Below are 23,159 nucleotides of genomic sequence, written 5' to 3'. Positions count from 1 at the left end.
TTGAGACAGTCAGTGCACAGCAGGATGAACTAATAGAAGGGTTTCCTGGACAAAGGAGAGCTCCTTGTATGTTAATGCTTCTGTTAAGGACCCCAGGACCTCAATTTTCCGAAACTACACTTTTTAGATCAATTGTAAAGTGGAACTTCTAGGCTTAAAATACTAATAGGCTTTCTGATGCCTGTGGTAATTATACTGAAATTTGGATTTTGCCGAAACAATATCTTATCGTAAAATGACACTTGTTATGTATTTCAAATGGTATACAGTGGGCAAAAAAAGTGTACCTGTATATTCACTTGATAATCCGTGGGACCGTGAATAGATCCATATAAACCAAATCCGACTATAGAGATTCTTCTATTAACTGTGAACCTGAGAGAATGAGGCCAAATATAAAATAACATACATAATTCAGTAAGCATTCATATTCCAAAGGCTTATACATTTTTAAAGTGTTACTCAGAACATCTAATTTTGCTCATAATAAAGAAAACTATCAAAAATTAAACATCCTTGGAAATGTCATCTGCTTACCAAAAAACTCTTGCTAGAGTGACTTATTGGGAACTTAAGTAGAATCTGTTTTCTGTTTTCATTTTTGAGCCAAGCAATTTATTTAACCTAAATACCCACTTTTGTTGTGATGATAATTTTAGTCCAAATCTGTTGCACATCTCCTTCATGAACAGAGATGTGTCAGCCATCAGACCCGACGTGCAGCATCCCAAACTCTGACAATTCTTCAGCTCGATGAATACTTACTGGGCCTGGCACTGGGGAAATAATGGTCAACAAGATAGTCTCTGCCCCTACTGCACTTATGGCCTAATGGAGGACACTGATAATAAGTAAGTAAACGAAGGGATAAATCGTTAATTATAAATTGTGATAAGAGTTGTGAAGGAAGCAGGCTGCTGTAACAGAATTGGTGGTGGAGGTCTGGGGACAGGACCTAAGTTACACAGGTGGATCAGAATGAGATTTCACACTAGAACAATTAGCAGATCCAGTTTAGTCACCATAGTTAAGAAACAGACCCACCTTACTCCATGTTATAAATGTATAAAAACTAGCATCAAGCACAAATGGCACTAAATGACTGTATAATAAGAGATAATCTATAATATAAAGCAGTTATCCTCAACATTTCATACTTTAAGAACTGAAGTAACAAGTTTTATTATTATTACTACCATACCATTGCCACTTTATGAGCACTTCCTGTGCCAGGCACCGAGCTTCAGTTCTTTACATGAATTATTTCCTTTAGTCATCATAACAGCTCTATAAGTAACAGCATGATTTTTATCATCCTGTTTTTATAGCTGAAGAAACTGAGATTTAGAGAAATTAACTTGCCTGGATCAAAATGTGTAGCAGAGCTGGGACACAATCCCAGGTCTGCATGGATCAAAAGGTCACACTCAATCACTACGTGAAACTCCCAGTATGAGGATCACGTTAAAATTTTTTAAATATATTATTTATAATTTTTTATTATAAAAAAACAATATATTCTCTGTTTTAAAAACGTCAGAAAATGCAGCTAAGCAAACAAGAGGAAAAATTTAAAGCATCTCTAAATCTACCATCTAGAGATAACTTCATTTTCAATTTGGTGCACTTCCTTTTCAGACTTTTAGTTCTGTTTTTAAACAATAGAAAAACAGACTTTTTTCTATGAACATATATGTATTATTTTAAAAACCATGTCAGAATATATATATTTTTGTAACTTCATGTAAAAAGGTAAAAAACTACTACTGATTCATTATATTTAAACAATTCCTACTTGTTAAATAATCTAGGTTATTTGCAGTTTTTGTTATTATACAACTATGCCAGGATGAACAATCATTTCACAGTGCCTTCATTATTTCCTAGAATAAATTCCTGGAAGTAGATTTTCTGGGGAAAATGAAAGGCATATTCCTAAGGCGTTAGATGAACTTTATCAAATTGCTTTCTGGGAAGATTATAAAACTTTACACCCAACAAGGAATGAAGATCATTTCTATCTCACTCTCAACAACCACAAGTATCTTCATTTCTTTTTGCTGTTGAGAAACTGATGATTGACAAATTCTATTTGTATTTGATTACTGAGTTAACACATTTGCTCATACGCTTACTATCTACTGGATTTTCTCTTTAATGAAAAACCCACTCACGTTCTTTTCCCATTTCTCTCTGCTGATGAGTGTCTTTTTCATGTGGATTCGAAAGACCATGTTATATAGTTATTATATGCTTTGTCAGTAACATCCATTACAAAAAATTTCCTATTTGTCATTTATCTTTTAACTTTATGGTGGTTTGGGATGTAACATTTTGAATTATTTGTAGTCAAATTATGATCTATGCCAAGTTCAGAGAGGCCTATCTCATCCTCATAATACATAAACATTCTGTTCTGGCACCTTCACGGTTTCCTTTTTTTTAACGTTAAAATTTTAAGTTATACAAATATTGGAAGATGGCATCAGTAAAGATCTAACTTTATTTTCCCAGTGGTTAATCCTTCCTCACATTCTAAATGTTCATTTACATTAGGTTGGTTTCTGAACTCTGTAGTATGTTCCATACAACATTCTCTTACAGCTTTACAATATTTTTCATATTTGATTAATACCACTCTTTTAAAAAAGAAACATTTACTTTTGCAAATTAATTTTAGAATAATTTTGCCAACCCACTCCTCCCTACCAAAAACATGTGACTTCTACAAGGAACTGCCTAACTCAGAAAGGTTAGTTTGGAAAGACACTGATTCCAGTCGAAGTACTCCAATTCTTTATAAAGATACCATACTGTACATTTCCTATAGGATTTACCCCTGCTACTTTATGTTATTTGTTACTATTGCAAGTGGGGTCTGTTTTTACTCACCATTTTAACTGAAAATTCAAACATTAACTTTATTTATTTATTATTATTATTTTTTTGCTGCATCGCATGGCTTGCGGAATCTTAGATCCCTGACCAGGCATTGAACCCGGGCCACCACCCTGAAAGTGCCAAGTCCTAACCACTGGACCGCTAGGGAATGCCCTAAAATTTTTTTATTGTGGCAAAATATATAACAAAATGTACCATCTTAAGCATTTTAAAGTGCACCATTCAGTGACATTAAGTAATTCACACTGTTAACCATCAACACCACCCATCTCTGTAAATGAATTTTAATGACACAGGAACATCACTGGGTTTTGCACATACGTTTTATAAGTTGCCACTACTATGCATTGGTTCTAATAGATTTTTACTGATCCTGAGGCTGTCTGGGTGGACTAGTTGTTCTCAAAAGGAGTTCTGTGCCCAGGGAGGCAGGCTCTGTTTTCACAAAGGACATGATGCACCACTGACAGGGAGCCAGGGACACCAGATTTACTGCAATACTTAGGAAAGTCTCCCAAACCAAAGAATCTCAACCAACTTTCAAGTGTCCTGTCAGGATTCACGTAGATGAAAAACTTGTTTTTAACTACGAGACTTGAACTTAATCCCTTTTTATTAATAAACCAAGATTTTTACAGCAATTTTAACATTCACTGACTTTTACAAGAGGTTACTATACAAATCGAGGAAATATCATACAGTCATTTCTCATTATTTGTGGTAGTTATATTTTATAGTTGGCACAAACACAGAATTAGCAAATACTAAACCACTGCTCTTAGGGCGAATGTACACACACACACACACACACACACACACGCTCACACACACTCACACACCACTCACGTGGATTATAATCTTAAATCCTAAGAACGACTCATTCTAGTATATCCCATTTTCTGTGTTTCACAAAAGAGAAATGGAATTGAGTGTTAAGTGACTTGCCTGAGGCCACCCCACTAACAGATGCCAGAGATGGGATTCAAACTGTCCAGTGGCCACAGAGCTGTAGTGTCCTGCACTGCGCTGCCCCCTACCATCTCCATCTCTGTATGAGCGCTGAAATGAGAAGGTAGAGCATCCTCCTTGTTTGATCTCACACAGGAGCATGCTCCCAGGCAACTAAAATCTTTTCTGTGAATGACTAAGAAAGCGCTGCTGGTATTGATTTGGGGGTTACAAATAAATTCTAGCGAGTAGATGAGTTCTCAAATATGGAAACTGGATAAACAGGATGGACCATAGTTTGCTTTAGTTGAAACTTAAAGAAAATGACAAAATTGGCAGCAGTGCTGCTCATGGTATTTGGGACATGAGTGTAATACACCTGTTCCCTGCACCTACAGCTGTCTCAGTGTGCTGGTGCATACAGGTACTATCTCTGATTGCTTGTTTGTCTTCTGGTGCTGCCCAAGTGTCTACATATTGAAGTACACATTTGATTTTACTATCAGTTACATTTACTGTCCTTTACATTACAACTAGGCCATTTATACCATTTTAAAAAAATGAAACACATTATCTATGAATTTCATTTCAGGTTAAAAAAGGGAGAATACAAAATATTTATTACAGAAAAAGGGAGAACTAGGTCTGATGGAGTGAAGAACTACTAATATAGAAGTTATCTGAAAAAAATGAAAAACATCTCTTCCTCTCCAATATTTCTTTTTCTTTTTTGTTTGTTTATATTGAAGTATAGTTGATTTACAACGTTGTATTAATTACGTATATTTCTTTATCTTTATACCTACATCAATCAGAGTTTTAAGAACACTACTGAAAAACAGCAAGGTTACCAGGCATCCCTATCTTGAGGTTTCAATAGTCCATCATGTTAAAGGAGTATTCTTCTAGACCTAGCCTATTAATGGTTATATCTGGATCGAGGGTAAAATTTTATCAAAAGTCTTTGTGGTACGCGGGCCTCTCACTGTTGTGGCCTCTCCCGTTGCAGAGCATAGGCTCCAGATGCGCAGGCTCAGCAGCCATGGCTCACAGGCCCAGTCGCTCCGCGGCATGTGGGATCTTCCCAGACTGGGGCATGAACCCATGTCCCCTGCATCGGCAGGCGGACTCTCAACCACTGCGCCACCAGGGAAGCCCCAAAAGTCTTTTTGACATCTATCAAAATAAATTTTTTTTCCTTTGATCTGCTACCATGGTGAAATATAGTAATATATTTCCTAGTTTTGCGCCATTCTTTCAATCTCCAAACAAACTCTTATCTGCCTTTTTTGCACTCCTTTTGCATTGATGGACGTTATTAGGAATAGCCTTACAAAACTCAGTTGGATGGATGTTATTTTAAATGATGTTCATTGCACTGCTCAGTGTCCCCTTTCTAAGAAACCACAGGAGAAACTTCTCTAAAGTCTCTGTATCTGAAACAGCCACGCTTCTCCTGAGCAATATGTGTACTTTTCATGTGATAAACTCTTCAATTTCTGTAACTTTATAGCTTTAGAACCAAACTTAAGATGTCAGAACATGGATCTTGCATATTTATCTCCACTGGATGTATTTTTCCGACCCTAATTTATCACTGTTTTAAAAATTGGACTATAGTTGATTTACATCTATTTGCTGTTATAGTATTATTCTTTTAAGGTACTGCTAGATTCAATACGCTATTTTATTTCTTTTCTATATAAGTGAGATTGACCTAGAAAATTTTTTGCCTTGTCAGATTCCTGTATAAGGATTATGCTTCTTTCAATAATTAACCAAAAAGTATTTTCTTCTTTTAATGTTCAACGAAACAACCTGTTCCCTGAATGTTTGATAAAACTCACCTGTCAAAACCACCTTGTGAAGGGACAGTTCTTTGATAACTTTTAATTTCTTCCATGGTAATTGGTCTATTCAGCCTTTCTTCTTCAGTCAATTTTGATAATTTATATTTGCCTATAAAATGATCCATTCCATCAAGATGTTCAATTTATTAGCACAGAGTAAACCCAGAATTAAAATAAAAATTTCCTCAGTATATTATTATATTCCATTATTTGTAGATGTAAGTATGTTTTATTACCTTTGCCCAAGGTTTGCTTATTTTATTGGTCTTTTTCAGGAACCAGCTTATATTTAACAATTCTACTATTTTTAATTCATTAATTTCTACATTTACCTATTTCCTTTCTCTTTTCATATGGTTCTTTTGCTATTCATTTTCTAGCTTCTTGGGTTAATGCTGAAATCATTTATTTCTACTCTAATGTATTTAATAAAAGTAGTTAATTATTGCTAATTCTCTGTGTGACACTTTGGCCTCATCCCCTAAATTCTCACATATAGTATTCTCATTATGAATTATTACTAAATAGTCTACAAATGCATTTTTATTTCCATTTTAACCCAATATTTGTAAGAGTCCTCTCCCTCTTGATGTTCTAGTTTTAAACAAACTTCTTGTTAGTTTCTAGTTTTACACCAAAGTGCTATTAATATTAAATAAATGAAAATTCAAAAGTCATGTTTTATGGAAACAGGTAAATATTCTATTTTGACATTTAACCTAAGGAAACACGGTACAGCAAATATAAATTCCAAAAGGATTATATGCATGCATCTTTTAAAATAAAAAAAAAAATTTTCCCAAAGTTGTTACAAATGTATACTGAGATATTTTCCATGCGACATCTATGCAAATAAAAATCTCACACTAAACCAAGTAAGATTAAATGTATTAAATTATAGTCCTAAGACTGTAAAAATAATGTTTGATCAATTAAGGTCTAGACTTCAGCTCACCAGCAGTGGCAATCCAAACGAAACTCACAAAATAGAAGGCCCAAGTCAATCCTTTTTTACTCTACTTGTTTCCTAAGAGATTCCCTCACTCATAATTCAGTGGAGAGACCAGTAAGCCTCACTGACTTCTTGACTGTTGTATCAAGTTAGAAATGTATTAAACAAAGTATAAAATAAAATGTGGTTAATTATCTCCCACAACATGAACATAAAAGCCAAATGCGAGCCGCTGCCCCACCCCACCCCCAAATCTACAATATGCAGATACCTGATTCGATCACTCGTTCCACTGTAACCCCACCGGCTCTCTACTTGCTGGAATCTATTGATGCAGCATTCCTTTCCTCTGAGGCAGCATCTTGGTCGATCAATGTATTCAACTCGGGGCTTAGGATTGACAGTAAAATGAAGAAAGAGGTTTACCACTTCACGATCTGACAGAATTCCAGACTGAGCAGGACCTGTAGAAATAAAAATATAAACCTCAATAAAAGTAACTTCACTGCAATTCCTAACTTTGTAATTCTCCCCATAATAATGTGAATTCAAATGTGAAAGATGTAAAGTAAAAATGAGGTAGAAAAATCTCAGTATATATAATTTTAGCATATATATATATATATATATATATATTTTTTTTTCTTTTGTGGTATGCGGGCCTCTCACTGTTGTGGCCTCTCCCGTTGCAGAGCACAGCCTCCGGACACGCAGGCTGAGCGGCCATGGCTCACGGGCCCAGCCGCTCCGCGGCATGTGGGATCCTTCCGGACCGGGGCACAAACCCGTGTCCCCTGCATTGGCAGGCAGACTCTCAACCACTGCGCCACCAGGGAAGCCCCTAATTTTAGCATATATTTAATTTTAAAGTTTTACTAAATTCATCCGAGTTTAACCTAATATGTAACTGTTAAAATCATTAATAAATCAAAGCTTAGATGAAACCCTGAGATCACAGAAAGATCCCTGGATTTTTCTATCCATTTGCCCTGAGTGTTCCATTTTCCAGAAAGAGGAGAGTTGGAGAAGTGCTTACAGTGGCAGCCAGAGCTATCATTACCTCTCCATTCCCCATCTGTCTGAGGCTGTAATCAAACAATGGAATATTTAGAGGTAGAAATAGATGGCACAGTGCTTTCATTGTGGGATTCTGAAATCAGCAGAGGTCAGGAGCTAAGACTGGAAGAGCTGTGGAAGCAGCATATCACATGCTATATAGTTTTCTCATTCACTGTTTCTGGGAAGAGAAAATTCCAAACAGCTTAAATTTAACCAGGAATAAATGCTATTCCTCATAAAAGATGCCAGGAGATTCCTTCCAAGGCTGGTAGAAACAATCTAAATAAGAGACTGCAAAACACTAGAAATTTGGTTTAAGAAACTGTAAATCAGATTTTAACGTAAAATGCCCTAATTTTTAATATAAATTTTTAGAATATCACAAACAAAATATATCAACCTGCCAGACCTGGCCCCATGGTTCATTTGCAATCTCTGGATAAGTAAAGATTGTAAAGAAGAAAAAATACAATTACAAACTTAGAACATGCATTTTAGAGAAAAAGAAAAGAAAAGAATGTAACTGGAACTGCATAAGATCAGAAGAGAGATGGGGGTGAAAACTCATGTATCTTTCTCAGAATGACAAATAAGACAAAAGAATTAAAATGTTAAGGTGATTAAAATGGATGATGAAAAGCAGAGACCAACATACAGGTAACTAGTGTTCCTGAAGAACTAACAGTAAGAAATAGGATGACGCAATAATTCAAGACGACAGGTATACCTCGCTTTATTATGCTTCGCAGATACATTTATTTTACAAATTGAAGGTCTGTGGCAACCCTGCATCAACAAGTCTGTTGCTGTCATTTTTCAACTGCATTTGCTCACTTTGTGTCTCTGTGTCACATTTTGTTAATTCTCTCAATAGTTTAAACTTTTTCACTATTACTATACTTGTTATGATGATCTGTGATCAGTGACCTCTGATGTCACTACTGTAATAGTTTTGAGCCCCATGAACCACACCCATAAGACAGCGAACAATTAAGTTATGCAGGTATCTGCATAAATGTTGTGTGTGTTCTGACTGCTCCACTGATCAGCCGTTCCCCATCTCTCTGTCTCCTCCTGAGACACAACAGTATTGAAATTAGGCCAATTAACAACCCTATAGTTGGGCTTACCTGCTGGCACAGTAGTTAAGAATCTGCCTGCCAACGCAGGAGACACAGGTTTGAGCCCTGGTCCGGGAAGATCCCACATACCACATACCACGGAGCAACTAAGCCCTGCACCACAACTACTGAGCCTGCACTCTAGAGCCCGCAAGCTACAACTACTGAGCCCATGCGCCTAGAGCCCGTGCTTCTCAACAAGAGAAGCCACCACAATGAGAAGCCCATGCAGCGCAATGAAGAGTAGCCCCTGCTCGCCGCAACTAGAGAAAGTCCACGCACAGCCACAAAGACCCAATGCAGCCAAAAATAAAATAAATAAATTTACAAAAAAAAATGAAAACAACAGCCCTATAGTGGCCTCTTAAGTGTTCAAGTGAGAGAACAGTCAAACATCTCTCCCTTTAAATCAAAAGCAGAAATGGTTATGCTAAGAAGGCTTGTCAAAAGTTAGGTCTCTTGCACCAAAGAGTAGCCAAGTTGTGAATGCAAAGGAAGAGTTCCTGAAGGAAATTAAAAGTGCTACTCCAGTGAACACACAAATAATAAGAAAGCGAAACAGCCTTAATGCTGATATGGAGAAAGTCTGAGTGGTTTGGATAGAAGATCAAACCAGCCACAACATTCCCTTAAGACAAAGACTAATCCAGAGCAAGGCCCTAACTCTCTTCAATTCTATGAAGGCTGAAAGAGATGAGGAGGCTACAGAAGAAAAGTCTGAAGCTAGCAGAAGGGGGTCCAGGAGGTTTAAGGAAAGAGGCTGCCTCTGTGATGTAAAAGTGCAAGGTGAAGCAGCAAGTGCTGATGTAGAAGCTGCAGCAGGTTATCCAGAAGATCTGGTTAAGATCATTAATGAAGGTGGTTACACTAAACAGCAGATAATTCAATGCAGACAAGTGTAGACAAATAGCCTTCTAGTGGAAGAAGATGCCATCTAGGACTTTGATAGAGAGAAGTCAATGCCTGGCTTTAAAGCTTCAAAGGACAGCCTGACACTCTTGTTAGGGGCTAATGTAGCTGGTGACTTTAAGTTGAAGCCAATGCTCATTCACCATTCTGAAAATCCTAGGGCCCTTTAGAATTATGCTAAATCTACTCTGTGTTATAAATGGAACAAAAAAGCCTGGATGATAGCACATTTGCTGACAACATGGTATACTGAATATTTTAAGCCCACTGTTGAAACCAACTGCTCAGAAAAAAAGATTCCTTTCAAAATATTGTTCCTTGACAATGTACCTGGTCATTCAAGAGCACTCATGAGGATGTACAGTTGTTTTCATGACTGCTAACAGAACATCCATTCCATAGCCCATGGATCAAAGAGTAATTTAGACTTTCAAGCCTTATTATTTAAGAAGAACATTTTGTAAGGCTATAGCTACCATAGACAGTAGTGATTCCTCTGATGCATCTGGGCAAAGTAAACTGAAAACCTGGAAAGGAGTCACCATTCTAGATGCCATTAAGAACATGCATGATTCATGGAACGAGTTCAAAATATCAATATAAAAGAGTATGGAGGAAGTAAACTGTAACCTTCATGCTTGATTTTGAGGGGTTCAAAGACTTCAGTGGAGGAAGTAACTGCAAATGTGGTAGAAATAGCAAGAGAACTAAAATTAGAAGTGGAGCCTGAAGATATGACTGAATTGCTGCAACCTCATGATAAAACCTGAACAGATGAGGAGTTGCTTCTACAGATGAGCAAAGAAAGTGGTTTCTTGAGACAGAATCTCCTCCTGTTGAAGATGCTATGAAGACTGTTGACATGACAACAAAGGATTTATAATATTACATAAACTTAACTGATAAAGCAGTGGCAGGGTGAAAGAGAACTAACTCCAATTTTGAAAGAAGTTTTACTGTGGGTAAAATGTTATCAAACAGCATTGCCTGCTACAGAGAAATGTTTCCTGAAAGAGTCAATCACTGTGGCGAACTTCATTATTATCTTATTTTAAGTAATTGCCACAGGACTTCCCTGGTGGCGCAGTGGTTAAGAATCCGCCTACCAATGCAGGGGACACGGGTTTGAGCCCTGGTCCGGGAAGATCCCACATGCTGCGGAGCAAATAAGCCCATCTGCCACAACTACTGAAGCCCGCGTGCCGCAACTACTGAGCCCACATGCCACAACTACTGAAGCCTGCACACCTAGAGCCCATGCTCCGCAACAAGAGAAGCCACCGCAATGAGAAGCCTGTGCACTGCAACAAAGAGTAGCCCCCGCTCACCACAACTAGAGAAAGCCTGCGCACAGCAGTGAAGACCCAACGCAGCCAAAAATTTTTGAAAAATGAAAATAAAAAAAAAAGAAGTTGCCACAGCCATATTAACCTTCAGCAACCACCACCCTGACCAGTCAGCAGCCGTCAACATCGAGGCAAGACCCTCCACCAGCAAAAAGATTAGGACTCGCTGAAGGCTCAGAGTTAGTTAGCATTCTTTAGCAATACAGTCTTTTTTAATTAAGGTATGTACTTTGTTTTTTTTAGACATAATGCCATTGCACTTAACAGACTATAATATAGTGTAAACATAACTTTTATATGCATTGGGAAACCAAAAAATTTGTATGGCTCACTTTATTGCGATATTCAATTTATTGTTGTGGTCTGGAACACACAATATTGCCAAGGTATGCCTGTATTATAAAATTTCCTTAGTTGAAAAAAGAAGTCTTCAGATCATGAAAAACGTTCTCAGATATCTACCGTATACCTATTTAAAGAAAGTAATCAAGAATAAACTCAACAAACGAGTAAATCAAAATAAAGAATTCAAGAAGGTGTATCATAAAAGAACTGGTGATAAACACTAAATCTAATACAACCTATAATTAAGTCTAATACAGTTGTGTTTTTGTAGTATGTTATGTGAGTGTATAATCAGTTACCATAAAGTGTGCTAGAAAGGTTGAAAGGATGGAACACCATGTTAACATTCTTATCTTAAATAGGGAAGGTCAATAAATATCATTTTATTATGAAATGAATTAAGAAAATTGGAGGGGAAAAAGTAAATGCAGAATTTATTACTTCCTAATCTCTAGACAGAAAACACACACACACACACACACTCAACAGCAAAATAGAGAACATAAAGGGAGCTCTCCCTAAAACATTTTTGAAAAATATAATACAGAAATAATAAGCATAACAGAAAAGAACATACCTAACAGCAAAAAAAGAAACATTATTTCACTACATAAAAATATTAAGAAGTCTATAAGATGGAAGAGCCTACGTCAGAGAACAACTATACATGAAACAGTACATAAAATAGCTATTTCATGTTAACAGAGAACAATTGAGGCAGTCAGTGCTTGAGGAGGGAAATGTATTGAGATGAAGCCCTATATCTGTCACCACTTTTCCCCTTGGGATATTTGCTGATTTGCTTCACAGGGCATAAATGCCACGTAGAACTGGCAACCTAGAAATTGTGGTAGTCCTCAACTGACTGAAGAGACAAAAACTGTAATTCAAAGCTACCAAGGCAGCCAGACAACGATCCGGAAGAGAATACTTAATAGACAAGCAAGACCAACATTTTGTGCATAATTTCTCCTTGAAGTATTTGTCAACTCCTGGGCTTCCCTGGTGGCGCAGTGGCTAAGAATCTGCCTGCTAATGCAGGGGACATAGGTTTGAGCCCTGGTGGAGCAACTAAGCCCGTGTGCCACAACTACTGAGCCCCTGTGCTGCAACTATTGAAGCCCATGTGCCTAGAGCCTGTGCTCCGCAACAAGAGAAGCCACCACAATGAGAAGACCACGCACCGCGATGAAGAGTAGCCCCCGCTGGCCGCAATCAGAGAAAAGCCTGCGCACAGCAACAAAGACCCAACAAAGGCCCAACACGGCCAAAAATAAAATTTAAAAAAAGTATTTGTCAATTCCTAAGCTATGCACAAGCAAGAGAAAACTATGAGACCAAAAAACCAGGCAGAAAGGCGCTGCTAAGAGACTAAAGAATTAAACAGAAATTTCTGTCTTAAAGCTAGAAGAAAAATTCCCAAATATTTGAAAATTAAGCTATATACTTAATAGACCATGGGTCAAGAAAAAAATTACCATGAAAATTAGAAAATATTTTTTACTGAATGCAATGAAAATACAACACATCAAAACTTGTGGGGATGGGCTTCCCTGGTGGCGCAGTGGTTGAGAGTCCGGCTGCCGATGCAGGGTACATGGGTTCGTGCCCTGGTCCGGGAAGATCCCACATGCCGCGGAACGGCTGGGTCCGTGAGCCATGGCCGCTGAGCCTGCACGTCCCGAGCCTGTGCTCCGCAACGGGAGAGGCCACAACAGTGAGAGGCCCGCGTACCGCAAAAAAAAAAAAAAAAAACACCTTCCACAAAGAAAACACTAGATCCAGACAGCTTCACTGGTGAATTCCCCTAAGCATTTAAGGAAAAATAGCACTAATTTTACATAAACTCTTGAATACAGAAAAAAGACATATTCCTAACTTTTGTATGAGACCAGCATAACCTTGATAATCAAAATCTGACAATTTCATTACAAGAAAGGAAAAATTATAGCCTAATTTCTCTCATGAAGTAGTCCTAAAAATATTTTTTAAATCTGGCAAATTGGATCTAGTAATATATAAAAAGAATAATGCATGACAACCAAGTCTGGTTTATGTAAGGAATCCAAAGTTTTAACTTGGAAAATCAGTCAATGCTATATTAAGCTATACTAAGAGAACAAAGGGGAAAACCATATCATTATCTCAAAAGAAGAGAAACATTTGGTAAAATTCATGATAAAACTCTTACAAGACTAGTAATAGAAGGAAACTGCCTTAATCCAATAAAGAGTATCTACAAAAAATTTACAGCAAGCATACTCTGTATGGGGAAATACTGAAAGCTTTCTGCCTAAGACTAGAATAATGCAAGGATGTTCACTATCCATACTTCTTAATATGCTCAAGGTCCTAGGTCATACAATAAGGCAAGAAAAAGAAATGTCTAAGGATTAGAAAGGAAGAAATAGAATTATTATTGTTTGCAGATCACATGATTGTACATGTAGACTATGCACAATCATCTACAAATAATTATTAGAATTTATAAATTTAGCAAGATCACTAGATAAGGTCAATACAGGAAAAATCAACTGTATTTCTATATACTGGCAATCAATCAGTTAGGACATGGAAATTAAAAAAACTAATCATTGCAATAACATTTAAGAAGTAAAATACATAAGGAATAAACCTACCAAAAAATATGCAAGATCTCTACCAGAAAACTCAAAGTATTACTAAGAGAAATTTTAAAAAGACTTAAATCAATGTTCATTGATTGGAAGACTCAATATTATAAAAATGTCAATTATCTCCATACCAATCTATGGATTCAATGCAATTCCAATCAGAATCCCATGACTTTTTTTGGTGGAAACTGACAAGCTGATTAAAACATTTAGGTATATGAACTACCAACACAAAAGACCAAGAATAGCCAAGGTAATCCAGAAGAACAAAGCTAGAGGATTTTCAGCACCAGATTTCAAGATTCAATTTAAAACTACAGAAATGAAAATGCCACAGAATTGGTTCAGGGATGCACAAATATAACAGTAGAGCAGACTAAACATTCCAGAAATAGATTCATTCATATACAGTCACCTGATTTACAATGAAGTTAGCACTGCTGTGTATGGGGGCAAGGATAGTTTTTAATACATAGTCACGTGGGGAAAAAAAAAGAACCTTGACCTCTACCTCACACCATACACATGTGTGAAAAAAACACCACAAAAAAATAAAAACCTAACTGGATTACAGACCAAAAAGTTAAATGTAAAACAATAAAGTTCCTAGAAGAAAACCTAAGCGAGTATCTTCATGACCCTGAGGCAGGCAAAATTTCTTAAGACATAAAAAGCCTTCACCTTAAAGGAAAAGACTGATAAGTTAATTCATTAAAATTAAGACCTTCTATTTATCAAAAGACAGCATTAAGATAATGAAAAGACAATCCACAGACTGGGATATTAGCTATAAGTATATACATTATATGTATCTATAATATATTCTGGATACAAGTCTTTTGTCAGATTATATACATATAATGGAGAGGATGTGAGGCAACTGGAATGAACTCTTAACTCTCTTAGTTTGGCAGCTGAGTGTGAACTACTACAACTACGCTGGGCAACTATTTGGTAGGATCTACCAATGCTGAACATATGTATACTCTATGACTTTTTATGGCAATTGCACTGCTACCTGCTCAACAGAAATGTTCACACATGTACACCAAGTGAGAGGTATAAGAATGTTCTTAAAGGCCCCAAACAAACAACCCAAATGTCCAACAACAGTAAAATTGATAAAGAAATCATGGCACATCCATTCAACAGATTACACAGCAATGAAAAAGAATGAGCTACTGCCACACACAACCACACAGATGAATCTAAGACATAATGTTAAGAGAAAGAAGCCACATACAAAAGAACACATGCTGAATGTATGACTTCCTTTATATTAAGTTTAGAAACAGACAAAACTCATTTACAGAAGCCAGAAAGCAGTCACCTTTGGAAGGGAGATTAAGGACTAGGAGGGGCATGATGGAGACTGGTGGGGTATGGTAATGTACTGTAAGTTGATATGTGTGGTTAAACAGGTGCGTTCACTCTATTTGTTCACTTTATTATGTACATGTTATATTTTAATTTAAAAAGTTTACAAAAAGAAAAAACAAACATTGATTCTGATCAGCAAAAACAAAAACAACTTGTGAGAATACTGGAATATATATAATAAATCAAAAAGAAAAATTTGTATACCCCAAAAGAATAAAAGTAATGAACGAATACCCAGAGAAAACCATAATTCAAAAAGACACATGCACCCCAATGTTCACTGCAGCACTATTTACAATAGCCAGGTCATGGAAGCAACCTAAGTGCCCCTTGACAGATGAATGGATAAAGAAGATGTGGTGCAGTTGCATATATACAATGGAATATTACTCAGCCATAAAAAGGAATGAAATTGGGTCATTTGTTGAGACGTGGATGGATCTAGACTCTGCCATACAGAGTGAAGTGAGTCAGAAAGAGAAAAACAAATATCGTGTATTAACACATATATGTGGAACCCAGAAAAATGGAACAGATGAACTGGTTTGCAGGGCAGAAATAGAGACACAGATGTAGAGAACAAACGTATGGACACCAAGGCGGGGACGTGGTGGGGGGGTTGGGGTGGTGGTGCGGTGAATTGGGCGATTGGGATTGACATGTATACACTGATGTGTATAAAATAGATGACTAATAAGAACCTGCTGTATAAAAAAATAAATAAAATTAAATTTAAAAATTCAAAAAAAAAGGAAAAAGAAAAAATACAAGTGGCCAATAAACGTAAGGAAATATAATTTTAAACCATTATGAGATTTTTTTTTTTCTTTTAAATCAATCTGGCCATGACTTAAAAGCAGATGATACTCAGTGTTGATATGGGAAACAAGAACTGGTCACAGAACTAAGAAGCGTCAACCCTAAGAGTCAGAAAGATCTGTCATTGTAACTTTAGGTAAGGCACTTAACCTCTCTCAGGTTCAGTTCTTAAACCTGTAAAATACCATATAATTTTTATATATTTATAATATACAAAATATTTTAAAAGATACAAAATACATATAATTTTAAAATACATAAATATATAACCTACAATATTATCTTGAAGGGCTATTAGGAGAATTGAATGAAATTATACACACAAATGCACATACATAAACAGCTTCTTTTCCCCTCTCGCACAGGGAGACTGACTGCCCATTAAAATAGTTTCAAGTAGATTTTGGACAAGTTACAGCCTTACCGGCTGCAAACTCCTCAATGGTCATCAGCGGGAACCGGATCAAGGACAGTGCTTTCCCTAGAACTTTCTGTTTGTTTCCAAAAGTCACAGGCAATTGTTGTCTTTGACATTCCGCTTCTGCCCACCGTACAACAGCTCCAAAAAGTCGACTTTCTCTAATACTAAGAGTGTCTCTTTCTAGAACTGCACAGAGTGTGTCTACAGGTAAAATACAAAAATATGTCAAATTAGTAATATTTTGCTCTTTAACAAAATACTCACAAACATGCTTATATAAAAATTTCAAATCTCAATAAAAATAGGATACTTAAAACTATAGAGTCTACACTTAAAAATATTAAAGAATTAAAGGAATTAAACAGCAAAGTTTTCTTTAAAAAATTACTATAAGGTTAACATTCAACTTATTACTTACTATACATGGAAGCTTAGATACAGTATCTCCTTATATATTCATGCCATTCAGCAAGCAAACTCAAATATTCAGAACAAGAATAATAAGTAAGTCAGAGAAAAAGGCTCCCAATCAGTAATGAACAAATTCATAAAGTCTACAGATTACAATTCATTCATTCATTCAGCAAATATTTCTTATTAACCACTCACAATGTGCCAGGCACTATTCTAGACACCGAGGATACATCATTAAACAAAAAGTTAAAAATTCCTTGCCTTCACGGAGCTTACATTCTAATGGGGGAAACAGATTCAATAAACATAAGTAAATTATACTGTGTTACATAACAAATGTAGGAAAAGATAGCAGGGTAAGGGGAATCAGAAATGCAGCTTAAAATAGGATAGTTTGGATAGGCCTCACTTGAGTTAAGACCTGAAGGAGGTCGAGGGGGGTGGGGTCAGTAGGCCAAACACACCTCGAGAGAAAGAGCACTCCAGGACTGGCCAGTGCGAAGGCTCTCTTATGAGAGTGTGCCTGGCATATGTGAGGAACAGCCAGGAGGTCAGTGTGGCTGGAGGAGAGTGAGCAAGAGGGAAAATTAGTAGGTGATGAGGCCAGAAGCATGGTGGGAAGCGGGGTGCAATCATGTAGCACCCTGTAGATCATTTGGCTTTTACTCTGAGTGAAAAAGGGAACCCCTGGAGGGTTCTGAGCTGTGACATTTTATGTTCTAAAACGACCACCCTGGCAGCCGTGATGAGAAGAGACAGTAACGGAGGCAAGAGTGGAAACAAGATCAATTAGGAGGCTCTTGCACTGATCCAGGTCAGAGGTGATGGTGGCCTGGACCAGGCGGAAGTGGTGAAAAATGATCAGATTCAGGGTATACTCTGAAAGGAGACTGGAGATTTCCTAACAGATTGGATATAGGGGGTGACAGAGAGCATGAGTAAAGGATAATTCCCAGGTGTATACCCTAAGCAATGGAGGGATGACAGTGGCATCAACTGAGATGAGAAAGACTACTATGTGGAAGCAGGGTGGGGGGTGGTGAGAGGGGAGATCTGAAGCTTAATTTTGGACATATTAAGTTTGAAAGCCCTATCTGACATCCAAGTATAAATATCATGACCGTAACTCAGGCCCTCCCTCAGAATCCTTTTCCCTCTTATCATAGGCAAAATTAAAATAGGCCGAGTTATTTTTAAACTACAGCAGACCAGAAATCAATGAAAACATTAAAATATAATTAAATTGCCCAGAAACACGCACCTAAGAAAAATTTATTAAAAACAAAATTCTACTATGCAATGGTCTACACATTCATACCAGAACCAAATATTAGTTTAATAACAAACATAGGTATCATTACAGCAAAGATATCACAGTCCCTGGAACACCGAAGGGGCCCAACAATATGTTAAAAATGAAGAGGTTAAACATAATTTTTTTAAAAATCAAGCTTTTTCCTTCTCTTGTAGCTGAGCAGATGAGTATAAACTAAGGTCCCAGGAAACCTTTTCAAAGATAAATGAGTGTAAGTCAACATACCTCAATACTTGTAGGATTAGGAATATACCATGATCATAATATTTAATCATTCAATAGAAAAACAGACAACTTTGAACCTCCATTTCTCTACCTTGTATGCTAAAAACTTCAGTAAAGGTAAACATAGAAACTTAAAGGCTAAAAAACAAGCACATTATACTGCCCCTGGCATAATGTAAATTAATTCTGTTCTATCAATGTGACATATTATCTTTTTCCTTTGGCAAAAACCTACAAGAAACAGTATCTCTCTACTTGGAAAAAGGTAAGCATATCCCTCTGGAGCACATATTCAAATGCCAGAGGAGAAAAAGCATCCCTAGAATCTAAAATAGCTATTTAAAAAAAGCTCCTGAAGCCAGGTCTTTCTTTCAGATCCTAGAATTCTCTTTCATTCCCAATTTTTAACAAGTACATTGTGACAAACTAGACTATGAGGTGAAAACACATAGGTCCTCTATAGATAGATGTGTTATAATAAGAAATGACAGCTTAGAGCCTAATAAAGGTCATAAAAACACACAGAATTGTATTTATAAACATCATACAATACTGGGTTTTAATACAAACCACTGCAAATCAAATCAACAAATATTTATAGGGTTTTCATCCTGTGCAAGGTACCTACTTCAAGGTTCCCAAGGAGATACATTCGGTAGGTTACTTTCTGCCCGTGGACGCTGCTGAGTATAAGTATCGTTGACGTCTCCCCCACCTCCACTGCTGTCATGTCTAAGTCAAAGTCACCCAAAGAGCCTGAACAGCTGCGGAAGCTCTTCATCAGAGGTTTGAGCTTTGAAACAACCGATGAGCGCCTGAGGAGCCATTGGGAGCAGCGGGGAGCGCTCACAGACTGTGTGGTAATGAGGGATCCAAGAACCAAGCGCTCCAGGGGCTTTGGGTTCGTCACGTATGCCACTGGGGAGGAGGTGGATGCGGCCATGAACACAAGGCCGCACAAGGTGGATGGAAGAGTTGTGGAACCAAAAAGGGCCGTCTCAAAAGAAGATTCTCAAAGACCTGGTGCCCACTTAACCAGGTGAAAAAGATTTTTGTTGGTGGCATTAAAGAAGATACTGAAGAACATCATCTAAGAGATTACTATGAACAGTATGGGAAAATTGAAGTGACTGAAATCATGACAGATCAAGGGAGTGGCAAAAAGAGAGTCTTTGCTTTCGTAACCTTTGATGACCATGACTCCGTAGACAAGCCTGTCATTCAGAAATACCACAATGTGAATGGCCACAACTGTGAAGTAAGGAAAGCCCTATCTAAGCAAGAGATGGCTAGTGCCTCACCCAGCCAAAGAAGTCAAAGTGGTTCTGGAAACTGGTGGTGGTTGTGGAGGGGGTTTTGGTGGGAATGACAGCTTTGGTCGTGGAGGAAACTTCAGTGGTCGAGCTGGCTTTGGTGGCAGCCATGGTGGTGGTGGCTATGGTGGCAGTGGGGATGGCTATAATGGATTTGGTAATGATGAAAGCAATTTTGGAGGTGGTGGAAGCTACAATGATTTTGGCAGTTACAACAATCAATCTTCAAATTTTGGACCCATGAAAGGAGGAAACTTTGGAGGCAGAAGTTCTGGCCCCTGTGGTGGTAGAGGCCAATACTTTGCCAAACCCCGAAACCAAGGTGGCTATGGTGGTTCCAGCAGCAGCAGTAGCTATGGCAGTGGCAGAAGGTTTTGATTACTGCCAGGAAACAAAGCTTAGCAGGAGAGGAGAGCCAGAGAAGTGACAGGGAAGCTACAGGTTACAAGAGATTTGTGAACTCAGCCAAAGCACAGTGGTGGTAGGGCCTAGCTGCTACAAAGAAGACATGTTTTAGACAATACTCATGTGTATGGGCAAAAAACCTCGAGGACTGTATTTGTGACTAATTGTATAACAGGTTTTAGTTTCTGTTCTATGGAAACTGTAAAGCATTCCAACAAAGGGTTTTAACGTAGATTTTTTTTTTTTTGCACCCATGCTGTTGATTGCTAAATGTAATAGTCTGATCATGACACTGAATAAATGTGTCTTTTTTTTAAATGTGCTGTGTAAAGTCAGTCTACTCTGAAGCCATTTTGGAAAACTACCCCAACAGTGTGAAGTTACTATTCCTTCAGGGTGATGCCAGGTTCCATTCAAAATTTATTTACAACCTGCTCTGGTGGAGAAGCTATTGTCTTCCGAAACCTTGGTGTAGTTGAACTGACAGTTATTGCGTTGTGACCTGGAGTACACCGTGAAAAGGGTCACCCAAGCAAAGTCATGGAGTTTTCTGATTATTAATAAAAAAAAAAAAAAAAAAGATTCCCAGGATCCAATGACATGCCTAATGGAGGAGCTATTTACAAAACAACTTCTCAGAGTGAGTCACCCAGATGCAGGCAGTATTATTTCAAATGACAGTAGACTGAAGTGGAGCACTTGATAGCTCCTTAAAGGGACGGACACTAGGATTAAGCAATGTTACATTACCAACGTGGGCAGTGCTTAGGGCTCTCAAACATCCAGTAACTCAACAAAAATTCAATAGCACACAACGTGCAGGTGCTGGGGGGGAACCAAATCTAGTCCCTGCCCTTCAGGATAATGCAAGAAGAGCACAAATCCTTCCCAAGGTAATGTGCAGCAGACAGGCAAACTAAGAAAGGGATGTTATTGAAACAGGAATATATTAAATTTCATGGAAGAGGGGAGGGCAGCAGTTCTTAAGAAAGTTATAATTTGAGCCAAGACATTAAGACTGAGTGAGAACTAGCCAAGGTGGGAAGGAAAGGTAACATTCTAGACATAGCCAGTCAGCCCAGTTGGTCAACAAATATTAACTGAACACATACTATGTTCTATTACTTTCAGTGCTGGAGATACAGTGGTAAACAAGACAAAGTCTCTGCCTTTAAGGAGTGTACAATCTAGAAGGAGGAGGTAGACAATCAATATATACATATTCAGACAAAGACCAAGATAAGATTTTCAGAGAGTGATACATATTATGAGAAAAATAAATAAGAATAACAGAACAGGGATTGTTTAGGGGAATATGGTACTTTACGTAGGCGTGAGATGGCCCGTCTCAGGTCTTGTTTAACCTGAGATCTGAATGATTAAAAGGAGGTAGCCACACAAAGATTCATGGGGAAAAGGATTCCAATCAGAAGGAACAGAAAATACAAAGGCTCAAAAACACTGAAATAACTGTGGCCAGTGGATATGGAACATAGTGAATGAGAAGCAGAATGGTAGGAGACAAGGTCAGATACAGAAGGAGGCAGGTAGTTACTGCCAGCTCTTTACAAAAATTCTATTTTCTCTTCTTCCTGGGATGTGAGTAGTCTGCATCTCCTAGCCTCCCCTTAAGTTAGGTGGCATCTGGTGACTGAATTCTGTCCAATGAAATAAGAGGCAAAATGAGGGTGCCATTTCAAGGTCAAAGCTTTTAAGATGTGGGTATTTTCCTTGCCCAGGCGTTTTCCCATTTGCTAGCAAGATACAGATAATAAGCAGGCTGTAGGAAATGGCAGAGCCACAAGATGCAAGAGAGCCACTCACTGGTTGGGAACACTTCCTTGGACTGCATGAGTGTAAAAAAAATTTCTATTGTGTTGGAGCAGTGTGCATTTTGGGGGTTTATTTGTGCAAATGTGTTGAGCTTGCATTTTGGGGTCTATTTGTTACCACAGCCAAGCCTAGCCTACCCTGACTAATATAAGGCTTGATCACATAGCATCTTGTAAGTTCTGTAGGCAGTTAGAATTTTATTCTAACTGCAGTGGGAAGACACTGGAAGCAAGGATGTGATACAATCTGCTGCTGTGTAGAGAATGGACAGTATGAAAGCAAGGGTGAGTGGAAGCAGGGAGACAATAGGAGACCACAGAGGTTATCCAGGTGAGAGAACAGTGGCTTTGACTAGGTGGGAGCAATGGATATGGTAAGAAATGGTCAGATTCAGGATACCTTTGCGTTTTTTGTTTTGGCTGTGCTGCGCTGCTTGCAGGATCTTAGTTCCCCGACCAGGGATTGAACCTGGGCCCCTGCAGTGAAAGCACCGAGTCCTAACTGGACTGCCAGGGAATTCCCCCAGGATACATTTTGAGTGGAGAGCAGAGAGCATGTGCTGATAAACTGCATGTGGGGTATGAAAGAAAGAGAGTAATCAAGAATAACTTCTAGGTTTTTATTTGTGCATGGTGGTGCCATTAGGGAAGAATGAGGAGAAAACTGGAAAGGAACAAAAAGATTTAACAGGGAGTTGGGGGAAATCAATGGCTCTCTTTTAGCTGTGTTGTTGGAAATGCCTATAAAATCTCCAAATGAAGATGTCAAGTAAATAGTTGGGTATATAAATTTGGAGCCCAGAAGAAGGTAAGATTAAAAATAGATATTATGGGTTCATGATGGTGATATTTTAAGTCATAAGCCTGGATCAGCTCTCTCTGCTCTCCTACACGACAAAATTCAAACTCCTCAGCCTGTCACTGCACTGTCCTCCACAAGCTGGCTTTCACCTGCCTTGCACCGCCCTTCC

At 37.9% G+C, this 23,159-nt stretch overlaps 1 protein-coding gene and 1 pseudogene across 2 annotated transcripts in view; one reads left to right on the top strand and one right to left on the bottom strand.

Annotated features, from left to right (window-relative positions):
* Positions 1 to 23,159, bottom strand: part of BTBD1 (BTB domain containing 1) — a 44,457-nt gene that overhangs the window by 5,272 nt on the left and 16,026 nt on the right. Inside the window, exons 4-6 of one of the 2 annotated variants that reach the window (XM_024766487.1) lie at positions 16,688 to 16,885; positions 6,923 to 7,115; positions 288 to 375 (exon numbers count right to left, since the gene is read on the bottom strand). In XM_024766487.1, the coding sequence (XP_024622255.1) occupies positions 288 to 375; positions 6,923 to 7,115; positions 16,688 to 16,885 (479 nt within the window). The remainder of the gene's footprint in view (positions 1 to 287; positions 376 to 6,922; positions 7,116 to 16,687; positions 16,886 to 23,159) is intronic. The other variant, XM_024766488.1, reaches the window with a different exon arrangement.
* LOC112414179 (heterogeneous nuclear ribonucleoprotein A1-like) lies at positions 18,965 to 20,671 on the top strand (annotated as a pseudogene).

Source organism: Neophocaena asiaeorientalis, unplaced genomic scaffold (assembly GCF_003031525.2).
Source record: "Neophocaena asiaeorientalis asiaeorientalis breed wild unplaced genomic scaffold, Neophocaena_asiaeorientalis_V1.1 scaffold346, whole genome shotgun sequence".
In the NCBI taxonomy this organism is placed as follows: domain Eukaryota; kingdom Metazoa; phylum Chordata; class Mammalia; order Artiodactyla; family Phocoenidae; genus Neophocaena; species Neophocaena asiaeorientalis.
This window is presented reverse-complemented; position numbering and strand designations above follow the sequence as displayed.